The following is an 18,845-nucleotide window of genomic DNA, read 5'->3' as shown; positions in this document are numbered from 1 at the left end:
TGATTCCCTAATTATATCACCTGTTCTCACTCCATCACTGACTTTCTGATTACCCTACCTAATGATAGCTCTTTGCATTTGTATTTGGTATCTTAAACTTTACGCGTCCAAAACCAAAGTCTCTAAATCTCTCCTCCTAACCCTAAACTGCTTTCCTCCTACTCTTCCCCACCTCCACTGTAATAAGGCAAAATTTGAAAATTAGTAAAATGGTTTTCTTTCTTGCCTCTTTGAATATGAGGACTTTGCCTGTTCAGCCTCAGGTGTCTGTACGCCCAAAGGCTGAATGCCTTAAAATAATATTTTTCTGTTTTCCTTGTTTCCAACTTTTAACATTTCATGAGTTGAGTCTGGAGCACCTAGCACACAAAGCTGTCCTGTGATACAGAAGACACTTTCCATGTATTACCATAAGGCTTTTAATAGATGATAGAAGGATGAGGATATGACATAGGGGAAGTAAAGAGAAGCATAGAGGTTTTGTTTGTCTGTTTGTTTTGGCTCCAGGAGAATGTGGGAAGGCAAAGGAGGAGAGAGAGACATATTTTCCCTTTTCTGAGTTTTGTCAGAGAGAGATCTTTTTTCCCAATTACTCATTTGGAATTTGAAAGGTATCTTCTGTAGATATCACCTGGTGGGTAGCCCTGTCAATATGGTTACTCAACAAAGTCAAAATGAGGAAGACCATATGGTTAAATTTTCCTGAGCTACTCTTCGATTCCTATATGATGTAGATGGCAACTCAGAAACAGCTGGGAAGTTTGTGGCAGGGACAGGGTGATCACTACTCTAGGAATATATAGCTCTACAATAAGGGCTGAAGAGCAGGTTTCCTTGGCTAGTACTGAATAAGGACCACAGCAGACCTCAGAGACAGCTATAGAAATTAGTGGGACCTGATGTGAGACCAGTTCAGCAAGGGAACCCTCTTCTCCAAAAAAAAAAAAAAAAAAAAAAAAGACAAAGAAAAAAATGAAAATTACTAGATGTAAACATCATCAGCAGAAACCATCAGGGTAGGCAGTGAGGGAAGATTACCCTGTCCCAATTAGCACAAATAACACCTGCATCAATATCCAAGGCATCCTCATCCTTGCAATCACAAGACACACAGACTCAATGATGGAAAGGAGTAAAAGAGAGAGGTCAAGGACTGATACACTTCAGAGACTAAGCATCTTGATAGTCTGAGCACCTGAAGAAGCTACTACTTTATATGATTAGATTAAGTTTAAGCATTCAACTGAGTCAGATTTTAAATTTTCTCTTTGCCTGCTGCCATCCCCCGCAACCCCACTGCATTCCACTAATCAGTAAGTAGGAGCTTGTGAGGAAAACCAGATGAGCCAGAAATAAAGAAGTTACATATCTGCACATCTGTAAGTACAAATTTGTTGCTCTGTTACACATTTAATGGCATGATTATCCACTCAGTTGCTCAGGCTAAAATCTAGGGTTTATTATTTATTACTTTATCCCATCTTCTCAACATCTAAACCAGGAGCAAATTCAGTTAGCTATGCCTCTAAAATATGTCTTGAATCTGATCATTATTCACTATCACTGTGTTTTCTCATTCCAAGCCACCATCATTTTTCATCTAGACTACTGCCAAAGCTTTATAAGTGGTTTGGTCCACTTTTAACCCCATAGCTCACTTCTTCACAATAGCCCAAATAATCACTAACAATTTTAATCATACCCTTCTGCCTGTTCAAAACCTTCCAAATGACTGTCCATTGCAATGAGAATAATCACCAAACCTCTTATCACGGTCTATAATTCCCTATGATCTGGCTCCTACCATTTCTCTGACATCATGTTTTCCAATTATTTACTATAATCTAGATACAGGGCTCTTTTTCATTTTTTTCTTTACTCTTTTTAAAACCCCTTCTGCCTTAGGGCCTTTGCATTAGATATTCCCTCTATTTAGAAATCTCTTTTCCTCAGATAATCACATAGGTGGCTTTCTCTATGCTTAGGTGCCTGGCTCAATGCAGCCTCAGGTAGTACTTCTGTGACCACCCTAAATAGGTAACCCCTTTACCTGGTCACACCACATCCCAATAACATATTTTCTCCTTATTTTCTCCTTCCTTCCTTCCTTCCTTCCTTCCTTCCTTCCTTCCCTCCTTCCTTCTTCCCTCCCTCCCTCCCTCCTTCCCTTCTTTCCTTCTTTCCCTTTCTTTTCCTTCTTTTCTTTTCGGACGGTCTTGCTCTGTCACCTACGCTGGAGTGCAGTGGCATGATCATGGCTCACTGCAGCCCCGACCTTCCAGCAATCTCAAGCAGATCCTCCCACCCAAGTAGCTGGGACCACAGGTGTAAGCCACCACATCCAGCAAATTTTACAAAATTTTTGGTAGAGATGGGGGTTTCTTTATGTTGCCCAGGCTGGTCTTGAACTCCACGGCCCAAGGGGTCCTCCCGTCTCAGCCTCCCAAATGCTGGGATTATAGGCATGAATCACTGCACTCAATCTTTATTTCCTTCACAGCACTTATCACTACCAGAATTATCACTCATGTTGAAATTGTCTTCCTACATTAGAATACAAATTCCTATAAATTTCATGACAGCATGAACCTTGTCTGTTTTGTTCACTGCTGTAACATTAACATTCATAACTGTGCCTGGCTTAATAAATATTTAATGAATGAATAAATGAATGACAGAATGTATGCCCAAAATTGAAAATAATTAGCCCTAATCAGACAGTAAGGTAGTCTATTAGGTATTCACTTGTAAGAAAATAACATTTTAAAGAACATGCATTAAATGTTGAAAGTAAAACCAAGGTTTCTGAGTAAAAGGCAAAGTAGAGTGAGAGATTTTCATAATATTTTTTAGCTTCTAGGGAACAGAACATATGAATCTATTAGGAATTTTTTGCACAGTAAACTTCTGCACATATTTAAAGAACCCATTATATGTGAGAAAAGGGGTTGCGCTATTCTATATTGTATTTTCTTGTTATTATAATCAGAAAGGTCCCCCCTGGTTATTTGTTCAGTATTTTTCTCTTCAAGGATATGTTGTTGTTATATTTTTTTTAGGAGGAAGTGTAAATTTCCACTGCTAGTAGGCTGGTTTATTTTAGTGCTTTTCCTGAAATGTGTAAGTAATATTTTGCTCCAAAATGTTGGCTTTTAAAAGTTAACATTGCCCACTGCAACCCATTTGTGTATCTAGAGGTTTGCAGGGCATATAGGAAAAATAGCATTTTTTTTACAATGTACATGTTAAAATGGATTTATTCAATAATTACAGAAAGAAGAATGCTATTTTTTTGGTGTGTGCCTATAGTCCCAGCTATTTGGGAGGCTGAGGCAGGAGAATTCCTTGGGTCCAGGAGTTTAAGTCCAGCCTGGGCAACATAGCAAGACCACATCTCTTTAAAAATGCTATTTTATACAATTTATATATGTCATTTATCTATGTCATGTTGATTGAGAATAGTCAGCTTGGTGTTGCTTACTAATAAAATAGAGGAACCAGTTGGGATTCCCTATTTTAGACTTTGTGAAAGTAGCTATTTTGTCTTAGAAGTATCACATCATATCTATTTTTAAAACAGATTTATTGAGGAATAATTAACATTTACATATGTGATAGTTACATGATACTATATATTCATACATGATATCCACGTATCATGTATATGAATTATGTGCCCATTTAATGTGTACAATTAGATTTTTAGTATATTCACATAGTTGTGTAACCATCACCAAAATCAATTTTAGAACATTTTCGTCACTTCCCCCCAAAATCTCATTATCATAAGAAGTCACTCCCCATTTCTTTCCAACCCCTCTAGCCCTAGGCAACCACTAATCCACTTTCTGTATGTATAGATTTGCCTATTTAGGACATTTCATATAAAAGTACAATACGTGGGCCAGGCACAGTGGCTCACGCCTGTAATCCCAGCAGTTTGGGAGGCAGAGGCGGGCGGATCACGAGGTCAGGAGATTGAGATCAACCTGGCTAACACGGTGAAATCCCGTCTCTACTAAAAATACAAAAAATTAGCCAGGCGTGGTCGTGGGTGCCTGTAGTTCCAGCTACTCGGGAGGCTGAGGCAGGAGAATGGCGTGAACCTGGCAGGTGGAGCTTGCAGTGAGCCAAGATCGTGCCACTGCACTCTAGCCTGGGCGACAGAGCAAGACTCTGTCTCAAAAACAAAAACAAATAAACAAAAAACAATTCAATATGTGGTTTCTAGTGAATTGCTTCTTTCATTTAGCATAATGTTTTCGAGGTTAATCCATGCTGTACCATGTACTAGTACACCATTCCTTTTTATTGTCAAATAATATTTCACATGTTATTTATTAATTCATCAGGTGATGCCCATTTGGGTTGTTTCTACTTTTTCGCTCTTATAAATCATGTGCTGTGAAAATTCATGTGCAAGCTTTTGTTTAAATGCAATTCTCTTGGACATACGTACCTAGAAGTGGAATTGCTGGGTCATATGGTAAGTCCATGTTTAACATTTTGCAGAACTGCCAAACTGGTTTACAAAGAAACTGCAGATTTTATATCTCATCAGCAATGTATAAGGGTTCCAATTTCTCTATATCCTCATTAACACTAACCATCCTAGTAGGTATGAAGTGGTATCTCATTGTGGTTTTGATTTGCATTTTCCTGATATTTGTAATGATATTGAGCATCTTTTCATGCACTTATTAGTCATTTGTATATCTTCTTTGGAGATATTTAAGTCTGTCCATTTTTCACTTATGTTAATTATCTTATTATCAGATTGTTAATATATTCTGGATACGAGTCCCTTATCATATATGATTTTCAAATATTTTCTCCTATTATGTGGGTTGATCTTTTACTTTCTTGATTGTGGCCTATGAACCAACAATCTTTTAATTTTAATGAAGTCCAATTTATCTTAGAAGACGTACTCCTATGTCTTCTTCTAAGACTTTTACAGTTTTAGCTCTTACATTTAGGTCTATGACTCATTTTGAGTTCATTTTTTTCTGCAGTAGAAGGAAGGGTTCAACTTTATTCTTTTGCATGTGGTTATCCAGTTGTTCCAGCACTATTTGGTGAAAAGACCATTCTTTCTCTCACTGAATTGTCTTGGCGTATGATGTGCTTTTCTAAGTGAAATTTATTTTGTTCTTTTCCTGTAATTCGTTTCATTTCTTGAGATAGCCAATAACACTAACCACACTTTGAATAAAACCCAAATTTCTTATCATAGCTTAAAAAGTCCTTCATGATCTGCTTCCTACCTATTTCTTCAAGCTCATCTCAAACAACTTTTCACTATTTATTATGCTGCAGCTGTAATACCCTTTTAGTTTTCTAAAAATACTCAGCTCATTCTCACCTCTATATCTCGGCCATTGCTGCTTCATCTATCTTGAAGGATCTTCCCACAGTTCTTTGCTTGATGGGTTCCTTTTTACTCTCCATGTCTCAATGTAATTGTCCCCTATTCAGAGAAGCCTTCTCTCACTACCCTAGCTGATATATGTTCTCTATCTTTAACTAGTTGGCTTTTCTACCCATAATCAGTTATTCTCTTTCATTAGTATGTTTATTTCCATTATTGCATTATCACAATCTGCAGTGATCTTTTAATCTTTCAGTCTTCTTCATTAGATTATAACATTTGAGGATCAGGAAACTTGGTAGTCTTGTTCCCCACTGTATCCCTAATGTTTAGCAGAGTTCTTGGCTCATAGAAGGTACTCAACAACTTCATCGAATTCACAAATGAACACAAATATTTTATAGAATCACAGTCTGTAAGGCTGAATAAAAGTTTAGAAAATCTAAGATAATGAATTTTTTTAAAGCCTTAGAACCTTTACTTCCAAAGAAAGTCTACGTTAAAAATCTATGTTAAAAAGACATACAAGGACCATTCCTGACTGATACAGGAATAGAAAAAATGGGGCCCTGCTAACTTAGCATCCCTCCTGACACAATCATCTTGGGAAGTTCTGCATAGCTCCAACCTGTTTGTTTTGTGTCGTGTGTGAACATATAAATCAAAGAATGACTCACTCAACAATGTACAGCTCTTTAGTGGGAGATGAGGGACACAGTGGTCAGTGCAGGGCTTGCTATTTGTGTTGCTTTATGATGAAACTGTTCAGAATAAACAAGCCTAACACCAGAGTCACAGAAACCATTCAGATGATAAAGATTTAGATAATCATTTACTCCATAATGCCACTTAATGCTGACCCTAAATTCCCAACTGATTGTTTCCAAGGAAACTATGTTAGAAAAAAGAAACACTTCTGTGAAGAAGGTCATTGGTAGCTTGATGGGGATGGCATTGAATCTATAAATTACCTCGGGCAATATGGCCATTTTCATGATACCGATTCTTCCTATCCATGAGCATGGAATGTTCTTCCATTTGTTTGTGTCCTCTTTTATTTCATTAAGCAGTGGTTTGTAGTTCTCCTTGAAGAGGTCCTTCACATCCCTTGTAAGTTGGATTTCTAGATATTTGATTATCTTTGAAGCAATTGTGAATGGGAGTTCACTCATGATTTAGCTCTCTGTTTGTCTGTTATTGGTGCATAAGAATGCTTGTGATTTTTGCACACTGATTTTGTATGCTGAGACTTTGTTGAAGTTGCTTATCAGCTTAAGGAGATTTTAGGCTGAGACGATGGGGTTTTCTAAATATACAATCATGTCATCCACAAACAGGGACAATTTAACTTCCTCTTTTCCTAATTGAATACCCTTTATTTCTTTCTCCTGCCTGATTGCCCTGGCCAGAACTTCCAACACTATGTTGAGTAGGAGTGGTGAGAGAGGGTATCCTTGTCTTGTGCCAGTTTTCAAAGGGAATGCTAGACTTCAATGTTAGATCTAAAACCATTAAAACCCTAGAAGAAAACCTAGGCAATACCATTCAGGACATAGGCATGGGCAAGGACTTCATGTCTAAAACACAAAAAGCAATAGCAACAAAAGCCAAAATTGACAAATGGGATCTAATTAAACTAAAGAGCTTCTGCACAGAAAAAGAAACTACCATCAGAGTGAACAGGCAACCTATAGAATGGGAGAAAATTTTTGCAATCTACTCATCTGACAAAGGGCTAATATCCAGAATCTGCAAAGAACTCAAACAAACTTACAAGAAAAAAACAAACAACCCCATCAACAAGTGGGCGAAGGATATGAACAGACACTTCTCAAAAGAAGACATCTATGCAGCCAACAGACAGATGAAAAAATGCTCATCATCACTGGCCATCAGAGAAATGCAAATCAAAACCACAATGAGATACCATCTCACACCACTTAGAATGGCAATCATTAAAAAGTCAGGAAACAACAAGTGGGGGAGAGAAGGATGTAGAGAAATAGGAACACTTTTACACTGTTGGTGGGACTGTAAACTAGTTCAACAATTGTGGAAATCAGTGTGGCGATTCCTCAAGGATCTAGATCTAGAAATACCATTTGACCCAGCAATCCCATTACGGGTATATACCCAAAGGATTATAAATCAAGCTGCTATAAAAACACATGCACACGTGGGTTTATTGCAGCACTATTCACAATAGCAAAGACTTGGAACCAACCCAAATGTCCATCAATGATAGACTGGATTAAGAAAATGTGGCATGAACACACCATGGAATACTATGCAGCCATAAAAAAGGATGAGTTCATGTCCTTTGTTGAGACATGGATGAAGCTGGAAGCTATCATTCTCAGCAAACTATCGCAAGGACAAAAAACCAAACACCGCATGTTCTCACTCATAGGTGGGAATTACACAATGAGAACACTTGGACACAGGAAGGGGAACATCACACACTGTCGTGGGATGGGGGAGGGGGGAGGGATAGCATTAGGTGATATATCTAATGTAAATGACTAGTTAATCGGTGCAGCACACCAACATGGCACATGTATACATATGTAACAAACCTGCACGTTGTGTACATGTACCCTAGAACTTAAAGTATATATATAAAAAATAGACATTATAAACATTTGCTATTAAAAAAAGAAACAAGAAACATATATCTTATCATTCTTTTCCAACTATTGATATTTTTCTCATCTTTATGACTTCACTTTTAAGATCTTATTTAAAAAACTTATTGGAGAAGGCCACTTTATTTCATTTTATCTTCCCTTAAGATATTTACCTCTACCTAATATCATACCACCTTAAACAGACAGTAAAAACCACATTTCAATAAATCCAACCAAACATATAAAACAGGACAATTTCATTTTAATACATCCAACTTTGGAGTTTATAGTTGCAAATCTGTTCAGATCTTAGATAACACAGTGGTAGATTTTTTAGCATAGATAACAGACCCTAAGTCAGGCAGATGTTTCCTTTCAGATGCTTCCCAATTCTTTTCTCATGCAGAGTTATGCATTTAGGCAACTGAACATTTTAGCACAAGATTCAAGCATAAAATATGCAATTTTTTTTTCTGTTTAAAGAAATCTAACTCCTGGATTTGGAATTCATTACTGATGCTTCCCTTGCTTTATTTTTCAATCCAGATCTCATTCTGCAGTCTTCTAGGAAGTAAGGAGATCTTTTCTTTTCTTGAAAAAAAAAAGTTTTATTTCTTTCTCTCACTCTCTTTCTTATTTATTTTGTAGGAATCCAAGGTAGCATCTTTGTGACACTGTCTAAGGAAGAATTTTTAAAGTGCAAAAATAAATCCAGCATTAGGCTGCCTGATTAAGCAATAGTTCCTTGGATTGCAAAATTCTTTTGAAAAAATATGCCATGGTATTTTTATTGAGTTTACAAGCTGAAAGCCATTTAAAATTCCAAGGAGAACAACAAAAAGAATAAAAAACACACATGTGGTGTTACTAAAAAAAGGCACCAAAGATGTGTACTAGGCATGATTTTTCCTGGGAAAAATTATGAAGCAGATGAAATCTGTGTTTATCATTTTTCCATGCCTTGTTTTGAGTCCCATTTCCATCTCTGCTGTACTCGTCACCAGCTGTCATACTGTATCATTCCTCTTTGGGATTCCTTGCTGTGGTATTCTACGGTATATGTTTAGACTTTCCCTTTTCTTAATTCTGTTTTTTCCCTCTTTACAAACTCTTAGGATTCTGCTAGAGAACTATGCTAGTTGATTTTTTAAATATACATACTAAAGTATGAATAACTGTTGGTGGTTTTTTAACCTGAAAACAAATTTGACAAGAATGATCAGGAAGATAATCACACTTTCTTGGCATTTGTTACTTGGCTTCTCTGTGGGTCCAGGCCTGACACTAATGGAAGAGGGATGAGTCCTCTAACAAAGATGAAAATTATTAAGAACTCTAGAAAGGAAAAATATGGGGCCAAAGCTGGTTAACCCATGGGTAAGCAAGGCTTAGAAAATAAAGAAATTTCTTTAATGGCTGGGTGTAGCGGCTCATGCCTGTAATCCCAGCACTTTGGGAGGCCAAAGTAGGGGGATCACTTGAGTTCAGGAGTTTGAGACTAGCCTGGCCAACATGGTGAAACCCCATTTCTACTAAAAATACAGAAATTAGGTGGGCATGGTGGTGGGTGCCTGTACTCCCAGCTACTTGGGAGGCTGAGGCTGGAGAATCACTTGAACCCGGGAGGCAGAGGTTGCAGTGAGCCAAGATCGTGCCACTGCACTTCTGGGTGAGAGTGAGACTCTGTCTAAAAGAAAAGATTCTTTATTAATAATTTATTTAGTGATTATTCTTTAGTAAATAAATAAAGCAGTGCCATCTGCTATATTATCTTGTACAAATCTCTTAGCTTTTTCTAAGTTTTTTCCCAGTTGTAAAATAGGGAATAATAACATCTATAGGTTATTGGGAGGATTCTATGACAGTATATAAGTGAAATTATATTGTTTAATGTTTGGACTAATGATGTTTAAGATAATTTTGGGAGCTGGGCATGGAGGCTTACACATGTAATCCCAGCACTTTGGAAGGCCGAGTCCGGTGGATCACGAGGTCAGGAGTTTGAGACCAGCCTGACCCACATGGTAAAACCCCGTCTCTACTAAAAATATAAAAATTAGCCTGGCATGGTGGTGCGTGCCTGTAGTCCCAGCTACTCTGGAGGCAGAGGTAACAGAATCTCTTGAACCCGGGAGGCGGAGGTTGCAGTGAGCCTAGATCATGCCATTGCACTCCAGCCTGGGTGACAGAGTGAGACTCTATCTCATAAATAAATAAATAAATAAATAAGATAAGTTTTTGGGATTCCTAAGTACTTTGTATTTGCTGTGCTGGAACACCCATCACAGTTCTCCAGGTCTGAGGGCAGGACAGAGAAGAAATGGGCACTTACCACTGCTGTAAAACTGAAAAGAAAAAAGTTGCCATTTGCCAGTGCTCAAAAATAATCTGATACTTCTGGTTTATCTTCATTCTTCAAATGTTATTTTGAAATATGCTATTATTTGGGGGTATTAATTGTAATTGCTGCTAAAGGAATTATAGTCATTGATAAAAATGAATGGTAAGACAGCTAGTTTGTGTTTCATTTAAGATATTTGTTGTTTTCTTCCAGATAGAGCTTTCCTCTTAGTCCTGCAAACCTAATTGAGCTGACTGGGGCAGGGCCCATTCAATGATCTGCAGGTTAGAAACCAGAGGAAAAGAGAAGGACAGAAAAAAAAGCTGAAAATTATAAACACTGTAAACCACTACTTTGTCTTCCAGCCTGCCTGCATGATCAGTTTACTCATAATTAGTTCCTCAGTCTTTACTGAGCCCCAATGTGGAAATACTGGAGCACAGAAGCACTGTGGTTTATGGGAAGGAGTAAAGACAGAGCATCTGGTTTTGAAGAGCTATGTTTTCTCTTGGGGAAGAGACCCACATGCTTAAATGTTGCAATCTTTAAAAGGCAGAATAAAACTGCCAGAGTACAGAAGAAAGAGAAACCATTTTCTGGTAGGGTCAAAAGGGATGACTCCCAAGATAGGAGAATACCTCCAAAGGCATGAACATTTACAGAAGTAAAGACAATAACTGAGGAGAACCCACGTTTAAAGATATGAGACAAGAAAAAGGGTACAGTAAAATGAAACAATAGAATGACCAGATAGGCTGTATCTGGAAGACTATAATAAATATAAATTAAGCATTTAAGCAAAAAAGATGCTATTTTCTCTCTCTCGATCTGTCTCTCTCTCTCTTTTTGAGATGGAGTCTCACTCTGTCTCCCAGGCTGGAGTGCAGTGACACGATCTTGGCTCACTGTAACCTCTGCCTCCTGGGTTCAAGCGATTCTCCTGCCTCAGCCTCCTGAGTAGCTGGGATTACAAGCACGCACCATGGTGCCCAGCTAATTTTTGTATTTTTGGTGGAGGAGGGGTTTCACCATGTTGGCCAGGCTGGTCTCTAACTCCTGACCTCAGGTGATCCACCCACTTCGGCTTCCCAAAGTGCTGGGATTACAGGCCTGGCCATTATTCTTATTATTTATTCACATCTTCCACTTGTCTTGAGGTGAGAGAATTTGTTCAAAATGATGTTTAGAACTTCCTCTGAAGTAATAACAAAATTCAGGATCAGATCTGATAGCTCATATTATGCTTGCAAAGAATTTCTTGTTTCATCCTGGAGCTGCGATATTACTCTACAACAATAATGTCAGTTATAGGAATAAAGATCCAAAATATTTAATCAAACTAAGTTTGAGACAACATAAAACATTCCTTTATAAATGCTTTATGACAGAAGTTACATGGCTTATGGAAAAAGTATCTTTCCTCTTTGGATCTTAGGAGGGCTGATAATCAGTCCTTGACTTTTCCTTCTCTCAAGCCACAGTTTCACATATACAATTACCCACTGGATATATAAGGAGGTCAGAGTGTGTGTAGGTGTGTGCATGTGTACACATACAGGCAGTGAATTCACTTAGTATTTGAAAGTGAACCCAGCAGTACTTACCGGAAGGCCTGTTTGGCCTGATCTACCCCAGGGTCCTATAATTCCTGGTAAGCCCATCTCTCCTTTTTCTCCATCCTCTCCAGGAAGTCCCCTTCCTCCTGGTACTCCCTGTAACGCAATAAAAAAGTTTTCTATAAAGGAATACAGTGAAATAATTATGCCAATAATAAACAGGTTTTTGTCACACAAAAACAATGACGTCTAATATTTTAAAGATTTTACAAAACATCTATTTTATATATAATCTTAAAAGTATAATTTACCTTTAACCCATCTTTTCCCTGGAGACCTTCTTCTCCAGGAGCTCCTGGTTCACCCTATTTTGTAGCAGAAAGAGTATGATTGAGTTTTTTTTGCTATATCATTTATTTTATTTTTAGCCCACAGTATATATGGAAAATAGCAAATTTGTGTTCACTTATTTCTACTACTTTATTTCTAAAGAGGATTTGACAGTAAAATGAGAATGATCTAATTTGCCTTGAATAGCTCTGAAGATGATTTCATGATTCAGAGTGTCATAAATTCAAATATAAGATGATCCCAGAATATTAATAATTTTAGATAATTAAAGTAATATATATCCATTTGGTAGCTCTAGAATTTTACATAGCTAGACTTGTGTTTCTGAGTTCAAGAAATGTAAATACTGCATCTCATAAAGGTATAGTGCTTTGCTATATTGAATTTACATGGGTTAATAAAACTTGATTCAGTTATGACCACTCTACCAGATTTTTAGAGTTTCCATATTTTCTCCCCTTAAGTAGAGAGGTAAAGATTAAGGCTCTGCAACATACAAATTCAGGAAATACAGAGAACACCACAAAGATACTCCTTGAGAAGAGCAACTCCAAGACACATAATTGTCAGATTCACCAAAGTTGAAAAGAAGGAAAAAATGTTAAGGGCAGCCAGAGAGAAAGGTTGGGTTAACCACAAAGGAAAGCCCATCAGACTAACAGCGGATCTCTTGGCAGAAACTCTAGAAGCCAGAAGAGAGTGGGGGTCAACATTCAACATTCCTAAAGAAAAGAATTTTCAACCCAGAATTTCATATCCAGCCAAACTAAGCTTCATAAGTGAAGGAGAAATAAAATCCCTTAAGGACAAACAAATGCTGAGAGATTTTGTCACCACCAGGCCTGCCCTACAAGAGCTCCTGAAGGAAGCACTAAACACGGAAAGGAACAACCAGGACCAGCCACTGCAAAAACATGCCAAATTGTAAAGACCATCGATGCTAGGAAGAAACTGCATCAACTAATGAGCAAAACAACCAGCTAACATCATAATGACAGGATCATATTCACACACAACAATATTAACCTTAGATGTAAATGGGCTAAATGCTCCAACTAAAAGACACAGACTGGCAAATTGGATAAAGAGTCAAGACCCATCAGTGTGCTGTATTCAGGAAACCCATCTCATGTGCAGAGACACAAATTGGCTCAAAATAAAGGGATGGAGGAAGATCTACCAAGCAAATGGAAAACAAAAAAAGGCAGGGGTTGCAATCCTAGTCACTGATAAACAGACTTCAAACCAACAAAGATCAAAAGAGACAAAGAGGGCCATTACATAATGGTAAAGGGATCAATTCAAGAAGAAGAGCTAACTATCCTAAATATATATGCACCCAATACAGGAGCACCCAGATTCATAAAGCAAGTCCTCAGAGACCTACAAAGAGACTTAGACTCCCACATAATAATAATGGGAGACTTTAACACCCCATTGTCAACATTAGACAGATCAATGAGACAGAAAGTTAACAAGGATATCCAGGAATTGAACTCAGCTCTGCACCAAGCAGACCTAATAGACATCTACAGAACTCTCCACCCCAAATCAACAGAATATACATTCTTCTCAGCACCATATCACACTTATTCCAAAATTGACCACATAGTTGGAAGTAAAGCACTCCTCAGCAAGTGTAAAAGAACAGAAATTATAACAAACTGTCTCTCAGACCACAGTGCAATCAAACTAGAACTCAGGATTAAGAAACTCACTCAACACCGCTCAACCACATGGAAACTGAACAACCTGCTCCTGAATGACTACTGGGTACATAACGAAATGAAGGCAGAAATAAAGATGTTCTTTGAAACCAATGAGAACAAAGACACAACACACCAGAATCTCTGGGACACATTTAAAGCAGTATGTAGAGGGAAAGTTATAGCACTAAATGCTCACAAGAGAAAGCAGGAAAGATCTAAAATTAACACCCTAACATCACAATTAAAAGAACTAGAAAAGCAAGAGCAAACACATTCAAAAGCACACAGAAGGCAAGAAACAACTAAGATCAGAGCAGAACTGAAGGAGATAGAGACAGAAAAAACCCTTCAAAAAATCAATGAATCCAGGAGCTGGTGTTTTGAAAAGATCAACAAAATTGATAGACCGCTAGCAATACTAATAAAGAAGAAAAGAGAGAAGAATCAAATAGATGCAATAAAAAATGATAAAGGGTTTATCACCACCGATCCCACAGAAATACAAACTACCATCAGAGAATGCTACAAACACCCCTATGCATATAAACTAGAAAATCTAGAAGAAATTGATAAATTCCTGGACACACACACCCTCCCAAGACTAAGCCAGGAAGAAGTTGAATTCCTGAATAGACCAATAATAGGCTCTAAATTGAGGCAATAATTAATAGCCTACCAACCAAAAAAAGTCCAGGACCAGATGGATTCACAGCCGAATTCTACCAGACGTGCAAGGAGGAACTGGTACCATTCCTTCTGAAACTATTCCAATCAAAAGAAAAAGAGGAATCCTCCCTAACTCTTTTTATGAGGCCAGCATCATCCTGATACCAAAGCCTGGCAGAGACAACAAAAAAAGAGAATTTTAGACCAATATCCCTGATGAACTTCAATGGAAAAATCCTTGATAAAATACTGGCAAACTAAATCCAGCAGCAAATCAAAAAGCTTATCCACCATGAGCAAGTGGGCTTCATCCCTGGGATGCAAGGCTGGTTCAACATATGCGAATCAATAAATGTAATCTAGCATATAAACAGAACCAAAGATAAAAACCACATGATTATATCAACAGATGCAGAAAAGGCCTTTGACAAAATTCAACTGCCCTTCATGCTAAAAACTCTCAATAAATTAGGTATTGATGGGACATATCTCAAAATAATAAGAGCTATTTATGACAAACCCACAGCCAATATCATACTGAATGGGCAAAAAACTGGAAGCATTCCCTTTGAAAACTGGCATAAGACAGGGATGCCCTCTCTCACCACTCCTGTTCAACATGGTGTTGGAAGTTCTGGCCAGGGCAATCAGGCAGGAGAAAGAAATAAAGGGTATTCAATTAGGAAAAGAGGAAGTCAAATTGTCCCTGTTGGCAGACGACATGATTGTATATTTAGAAAACCCCATCGTTTCAGCCCCAAATCTCCTTAAGCTGATAAGCAACTTCAGCAAAGTATCAGGATACAAAATCAATGTGCAAAAATCACAAGCATTCTTATACACCAATAACAGACAAACAGAGAGACAAATCATGAGTGAATTCCCATTCACAATTGCTTTAAAGAGAATAAAATACCTAGGAATTCAGCTTACAAGGGATGTGAAGCACCTCTTCAAGGAGAACTACAAACCACTGCTCAACGAAATAAAAGAGGACACAAACAAATGGAAGAACATTCCATGCTCATGAATAGGAAGAATCAATATTGTGAAAATGGCCATATTGCCCAAGGTAGTTTATAGATTCAATACCATCCCCATCAAGCTACCAATGACTTTCTTCACAGAATTGGAAAAAACTACTTTAAAGTTCATATGGAAACAAAAAAGAGCCTGCATTACCAAGACAATCCTAAGCCAAAAGAACAAAGCTGGAGGCATCACACTACCTGACTTCAAACTATACCACAAGGCTACTGTAACCAAAAAAGCTGGTACCAAAACAAAGATACATACCAATGGAACAGAACAGAGCCCTCAGAAATAACACCACATCTCTACAACCATCTGATCTTTGACAAACCTGACAAAAACAAGAAATAGGGAAAGGATTCCCTATTTAGTAAACGGTGTTAGGAAAACTGGCTAGCCATATGTAGAAAGCTGAAAATGGATCCCTTTCTTACACCTTATACAAAAATTAATTCAAGATGGATTAAAGACTTAAATGTTACACTTAAAACCATAAAAACCCTAGAAGAAAACCTAGGCAATACCATTCAGGACATAGGCATGGGCAAGGACTTCATGTCTGAAACACAAAAAGCAATGGCAACAAAAGCCAAAATTGACAAATGGGATCTAATTAAACTGAAGAGCTTCTGCACAGAAAAAGAAACTACCATCAGAGTGAACAGGCAACCTACAGAATGGGAGAAAATTTTTGCAATCTACTCATCTGACAAAGGGCTAATATCCAGAATCTACAAAGAACTCAAACAAACTTACAAGAAAAAAACAACCCCATCAACAAGTGGGTGAAGGATATGAACAGACACTTCTCAAAAGAAGACATCTATGCAGCCAACAGACACATGAAAAAATGCTCATCATCACTGGCCATCAGAGAAATGCAAATCAAAACCACAATGAGATACCATCTCACACCACTTAGAATGGCGATCATTAAAAAGTCAGGAAACAACAAATGCTGGAGAGGAGGATGTGTAGAAATAGGAACACTTTTACACTGTTGGTGGGACTGTAAACTAGTTCAACCATTGTGGAAGACAGTGTGGCGATTCCTCAAGGATCTAGAACTAGAAATACCATTTGACCCAGCAATCCCATTACTGGGTGTATACCCAAAGGATTATAAATCATGCTGCTATAAAGACACATGCACATGTATGTTTATTGTGGCACTATTCACTATAGCAAAGACTTGGAATCAACCCAAATGTCCATCAATGATAGACTGGATTAAGAAAATGTGGCATATATACACCATGGAATACTATGCAGCCATAAAAAAGGATGAGTTCATGTTCTTTGTTGGGACATGGATGAAGCTGGAAACCATCATTCTCAGCAAATTATCACAAGGAGAAAATACCAAACACTGCATGTTCTCACTCATAGGTGGGAAACGAACAATGAGAACACTTGGACACAGGAAGGGGAACATCACACACTGTCGTGGGGTAGGGGAGGGGGAAGGGATAGCATTAGGAGATATATCTAATGTAAATGAGAAGTTAATGGGTGCAGCACACCAACATGGCACATGTATACATATGTAACAAACCTGCACGTTGTGCACATGTACCCTAGAACTTAAAATACATAAAAAAAAAAAAAAGACTAAGGCTCCGGTACATTAATTAGTTGTCTTTTAGATACGGAACTTGCAGAAATGTAGAGCCATACTTTATGAAGCTATTAAAGTAGGACTGGCTCTCTTGATACTAAAATTATTTAAAAGTAAATTAATTAGTGCATATTTATAGTTGCTCCATCTTTCCCATTCACCCCACCCCACCCAAAAAAGAGAAAGTAAAAAGGAAGAAGCCAGATGCAAAATATATCTCCCTACTTTGCCTTTTAGTGAATAAATGTCTGTTAAAATTATCTTGGGCCCTATTATCTTAGGAAAAAACTCCTTACCACAGCTCAAAATAAAGGCTGTCTATATTAGCATAACGTCTCAAAGCTATCTAATTGCAACAATTTACAATTATGTCCTTGCATCTTGTTAACTTTGCATGATCATAGGTCTGGTTTTTTTTAGAGCAAGTTAAATCTATAAATTAGACTTCAATCTTGTTAGGTCAGGAACTATTCTGAGAGTTGTTCACTGGTATTTGTGAATTTCTTCTTAATGCTAACATTACTGACAATCACAGTGACTCCACATTTTTGGTAAGGGTTCTGCAAAGTATACCTGATTTTGAGAAAAGGACATATGAGGTTAAGACTGTAAATACTACTAAATTAGAATAGGGACAAGGTTTGGGATGCAGCTTTTGAAATTATGAAATAAAACCAAACATTTTCTATAATGTATCAGAAAGGTTTATTATCCAATTTTTTGAGTGTTTAGAATAATAAGTTTTGAGCCTCTGAAAGAAGTGGGTTAGTGTATTAAAAGAGTTTCAAGGGGGCACTCACCCGTAAACCTGGTTCCCCAGTTCCTCCAACACTGCCAGCAGTTCCAACATCTCCCTGAAGAAACAAAGGGAAAGATTAAACTCTTTTCTACTAAGACTGCATGGCTAATTATGGAGGGCATGCCATACGGCACGGTTCCCCAGTGCCTGGGCCGTAGAGGGTACCTGTCCAAGGCCTGTTAGGAAATGGGCCGCAAAACAGCAGGTAAGCAGCCGGTGAGCCAGCATTACTGTCTGAGCTCCACCTCCTGTCAGATCAGTGGCAGCATTAGATTCTCATAGAAGCACGAACCCTATTGTGAACTGTGCATTCGAGGGATCTGGGTTGCTCAGTCCTTATGAGAATCTAATGCTTGATGATCCGAGGTAGGACAGTTTCATCCTGAAACCATCCCCTGCTCTGCTTCCATCTGTGGAAAAACTGTCTTCCATGAAACTTGTCCCTGGTGCCAGCCAAATAGGTTGGGGACTGCTGTCATAAGGAATAGGAGTTCCAAAACATTTCCTGTTTTTATCTGGGGGCTTCCACCTGCTTTCAAGTTAGCAAATGTAGGGGATTCAATGGTAGCAAATGTAGGGGGTTCAATGGTGAAAGTTTAGAGATTCTCCTTTATTTTTTAGAAGGTTACCTTTGCACCTGGTTCACCTTGCAGACCAGACTCTCCCTCAGTGCCTGGAGGTCCCTACAAGAGAATAATTTAACACATTACAAAGGCAATAGCAATCTCATGAGAAGATGGTGGTAACACTGAACTCAAGGGTGAGATACCTGTGT

At 38.0% G+C, this 18,845-nt stretch overlaps 1 protein-coding gene across 3 annotated transcripts in view; it reads right to left on the bottom strand.

Moving 5' to 3' along the window:
* Positions 1-18,845, bottom strand: part of COL24A1 (collagen type XXIV alpha 1 chain) — a 404,401-nt gene that overhangs the window by 115,249 nt on the left and 270,307 nt on the right. For all 3 annotated transcript variants that reach the window (XM_003805298.6, XM_034934180.3, XM_055116591.2), the window contains 4 exons: positions 18,700-18,753; positions 18,072-18,125; positions 12,207-12,260; positions 11,944-12,051 (listed from right to left, as the gene is read on the bottom strand). In XM_003805298.6, coding sequence (XP_003805346.4) covers positions 11,944-12,051; positions 12,207-12,260; positions 18,072-18,125; positions 18,700-18,753 — 270 coding nt within the window. The remainder of the gene's footprint in view (positions 1-11,943; positions 12,052-12,206; positions 12,261-18,071; positions 18,126-18,699; positions 18,754-18,845) is intronic.

This window comes from Pan paniscus, chromosome 1 (assembly GCF_029289425.2).
Source record: "Pan paniscus chromosome 1, NHGRI_mPanPan1-v2.0_pri, whole genome shotgun sequence".
In the NCBI taxonomy this organism is placed as follows: domain Eukaryota; kingdom Metazoa; phylum Chordata; class Mammalia; order Primates; family Hominidae; genus Pan; species Pan paniscus.
The sequence above is the reverse complement of the archived record's forward strand: the minus strand, read 5'-3'. Positions and strand labels throughout refer to the sequence as shown.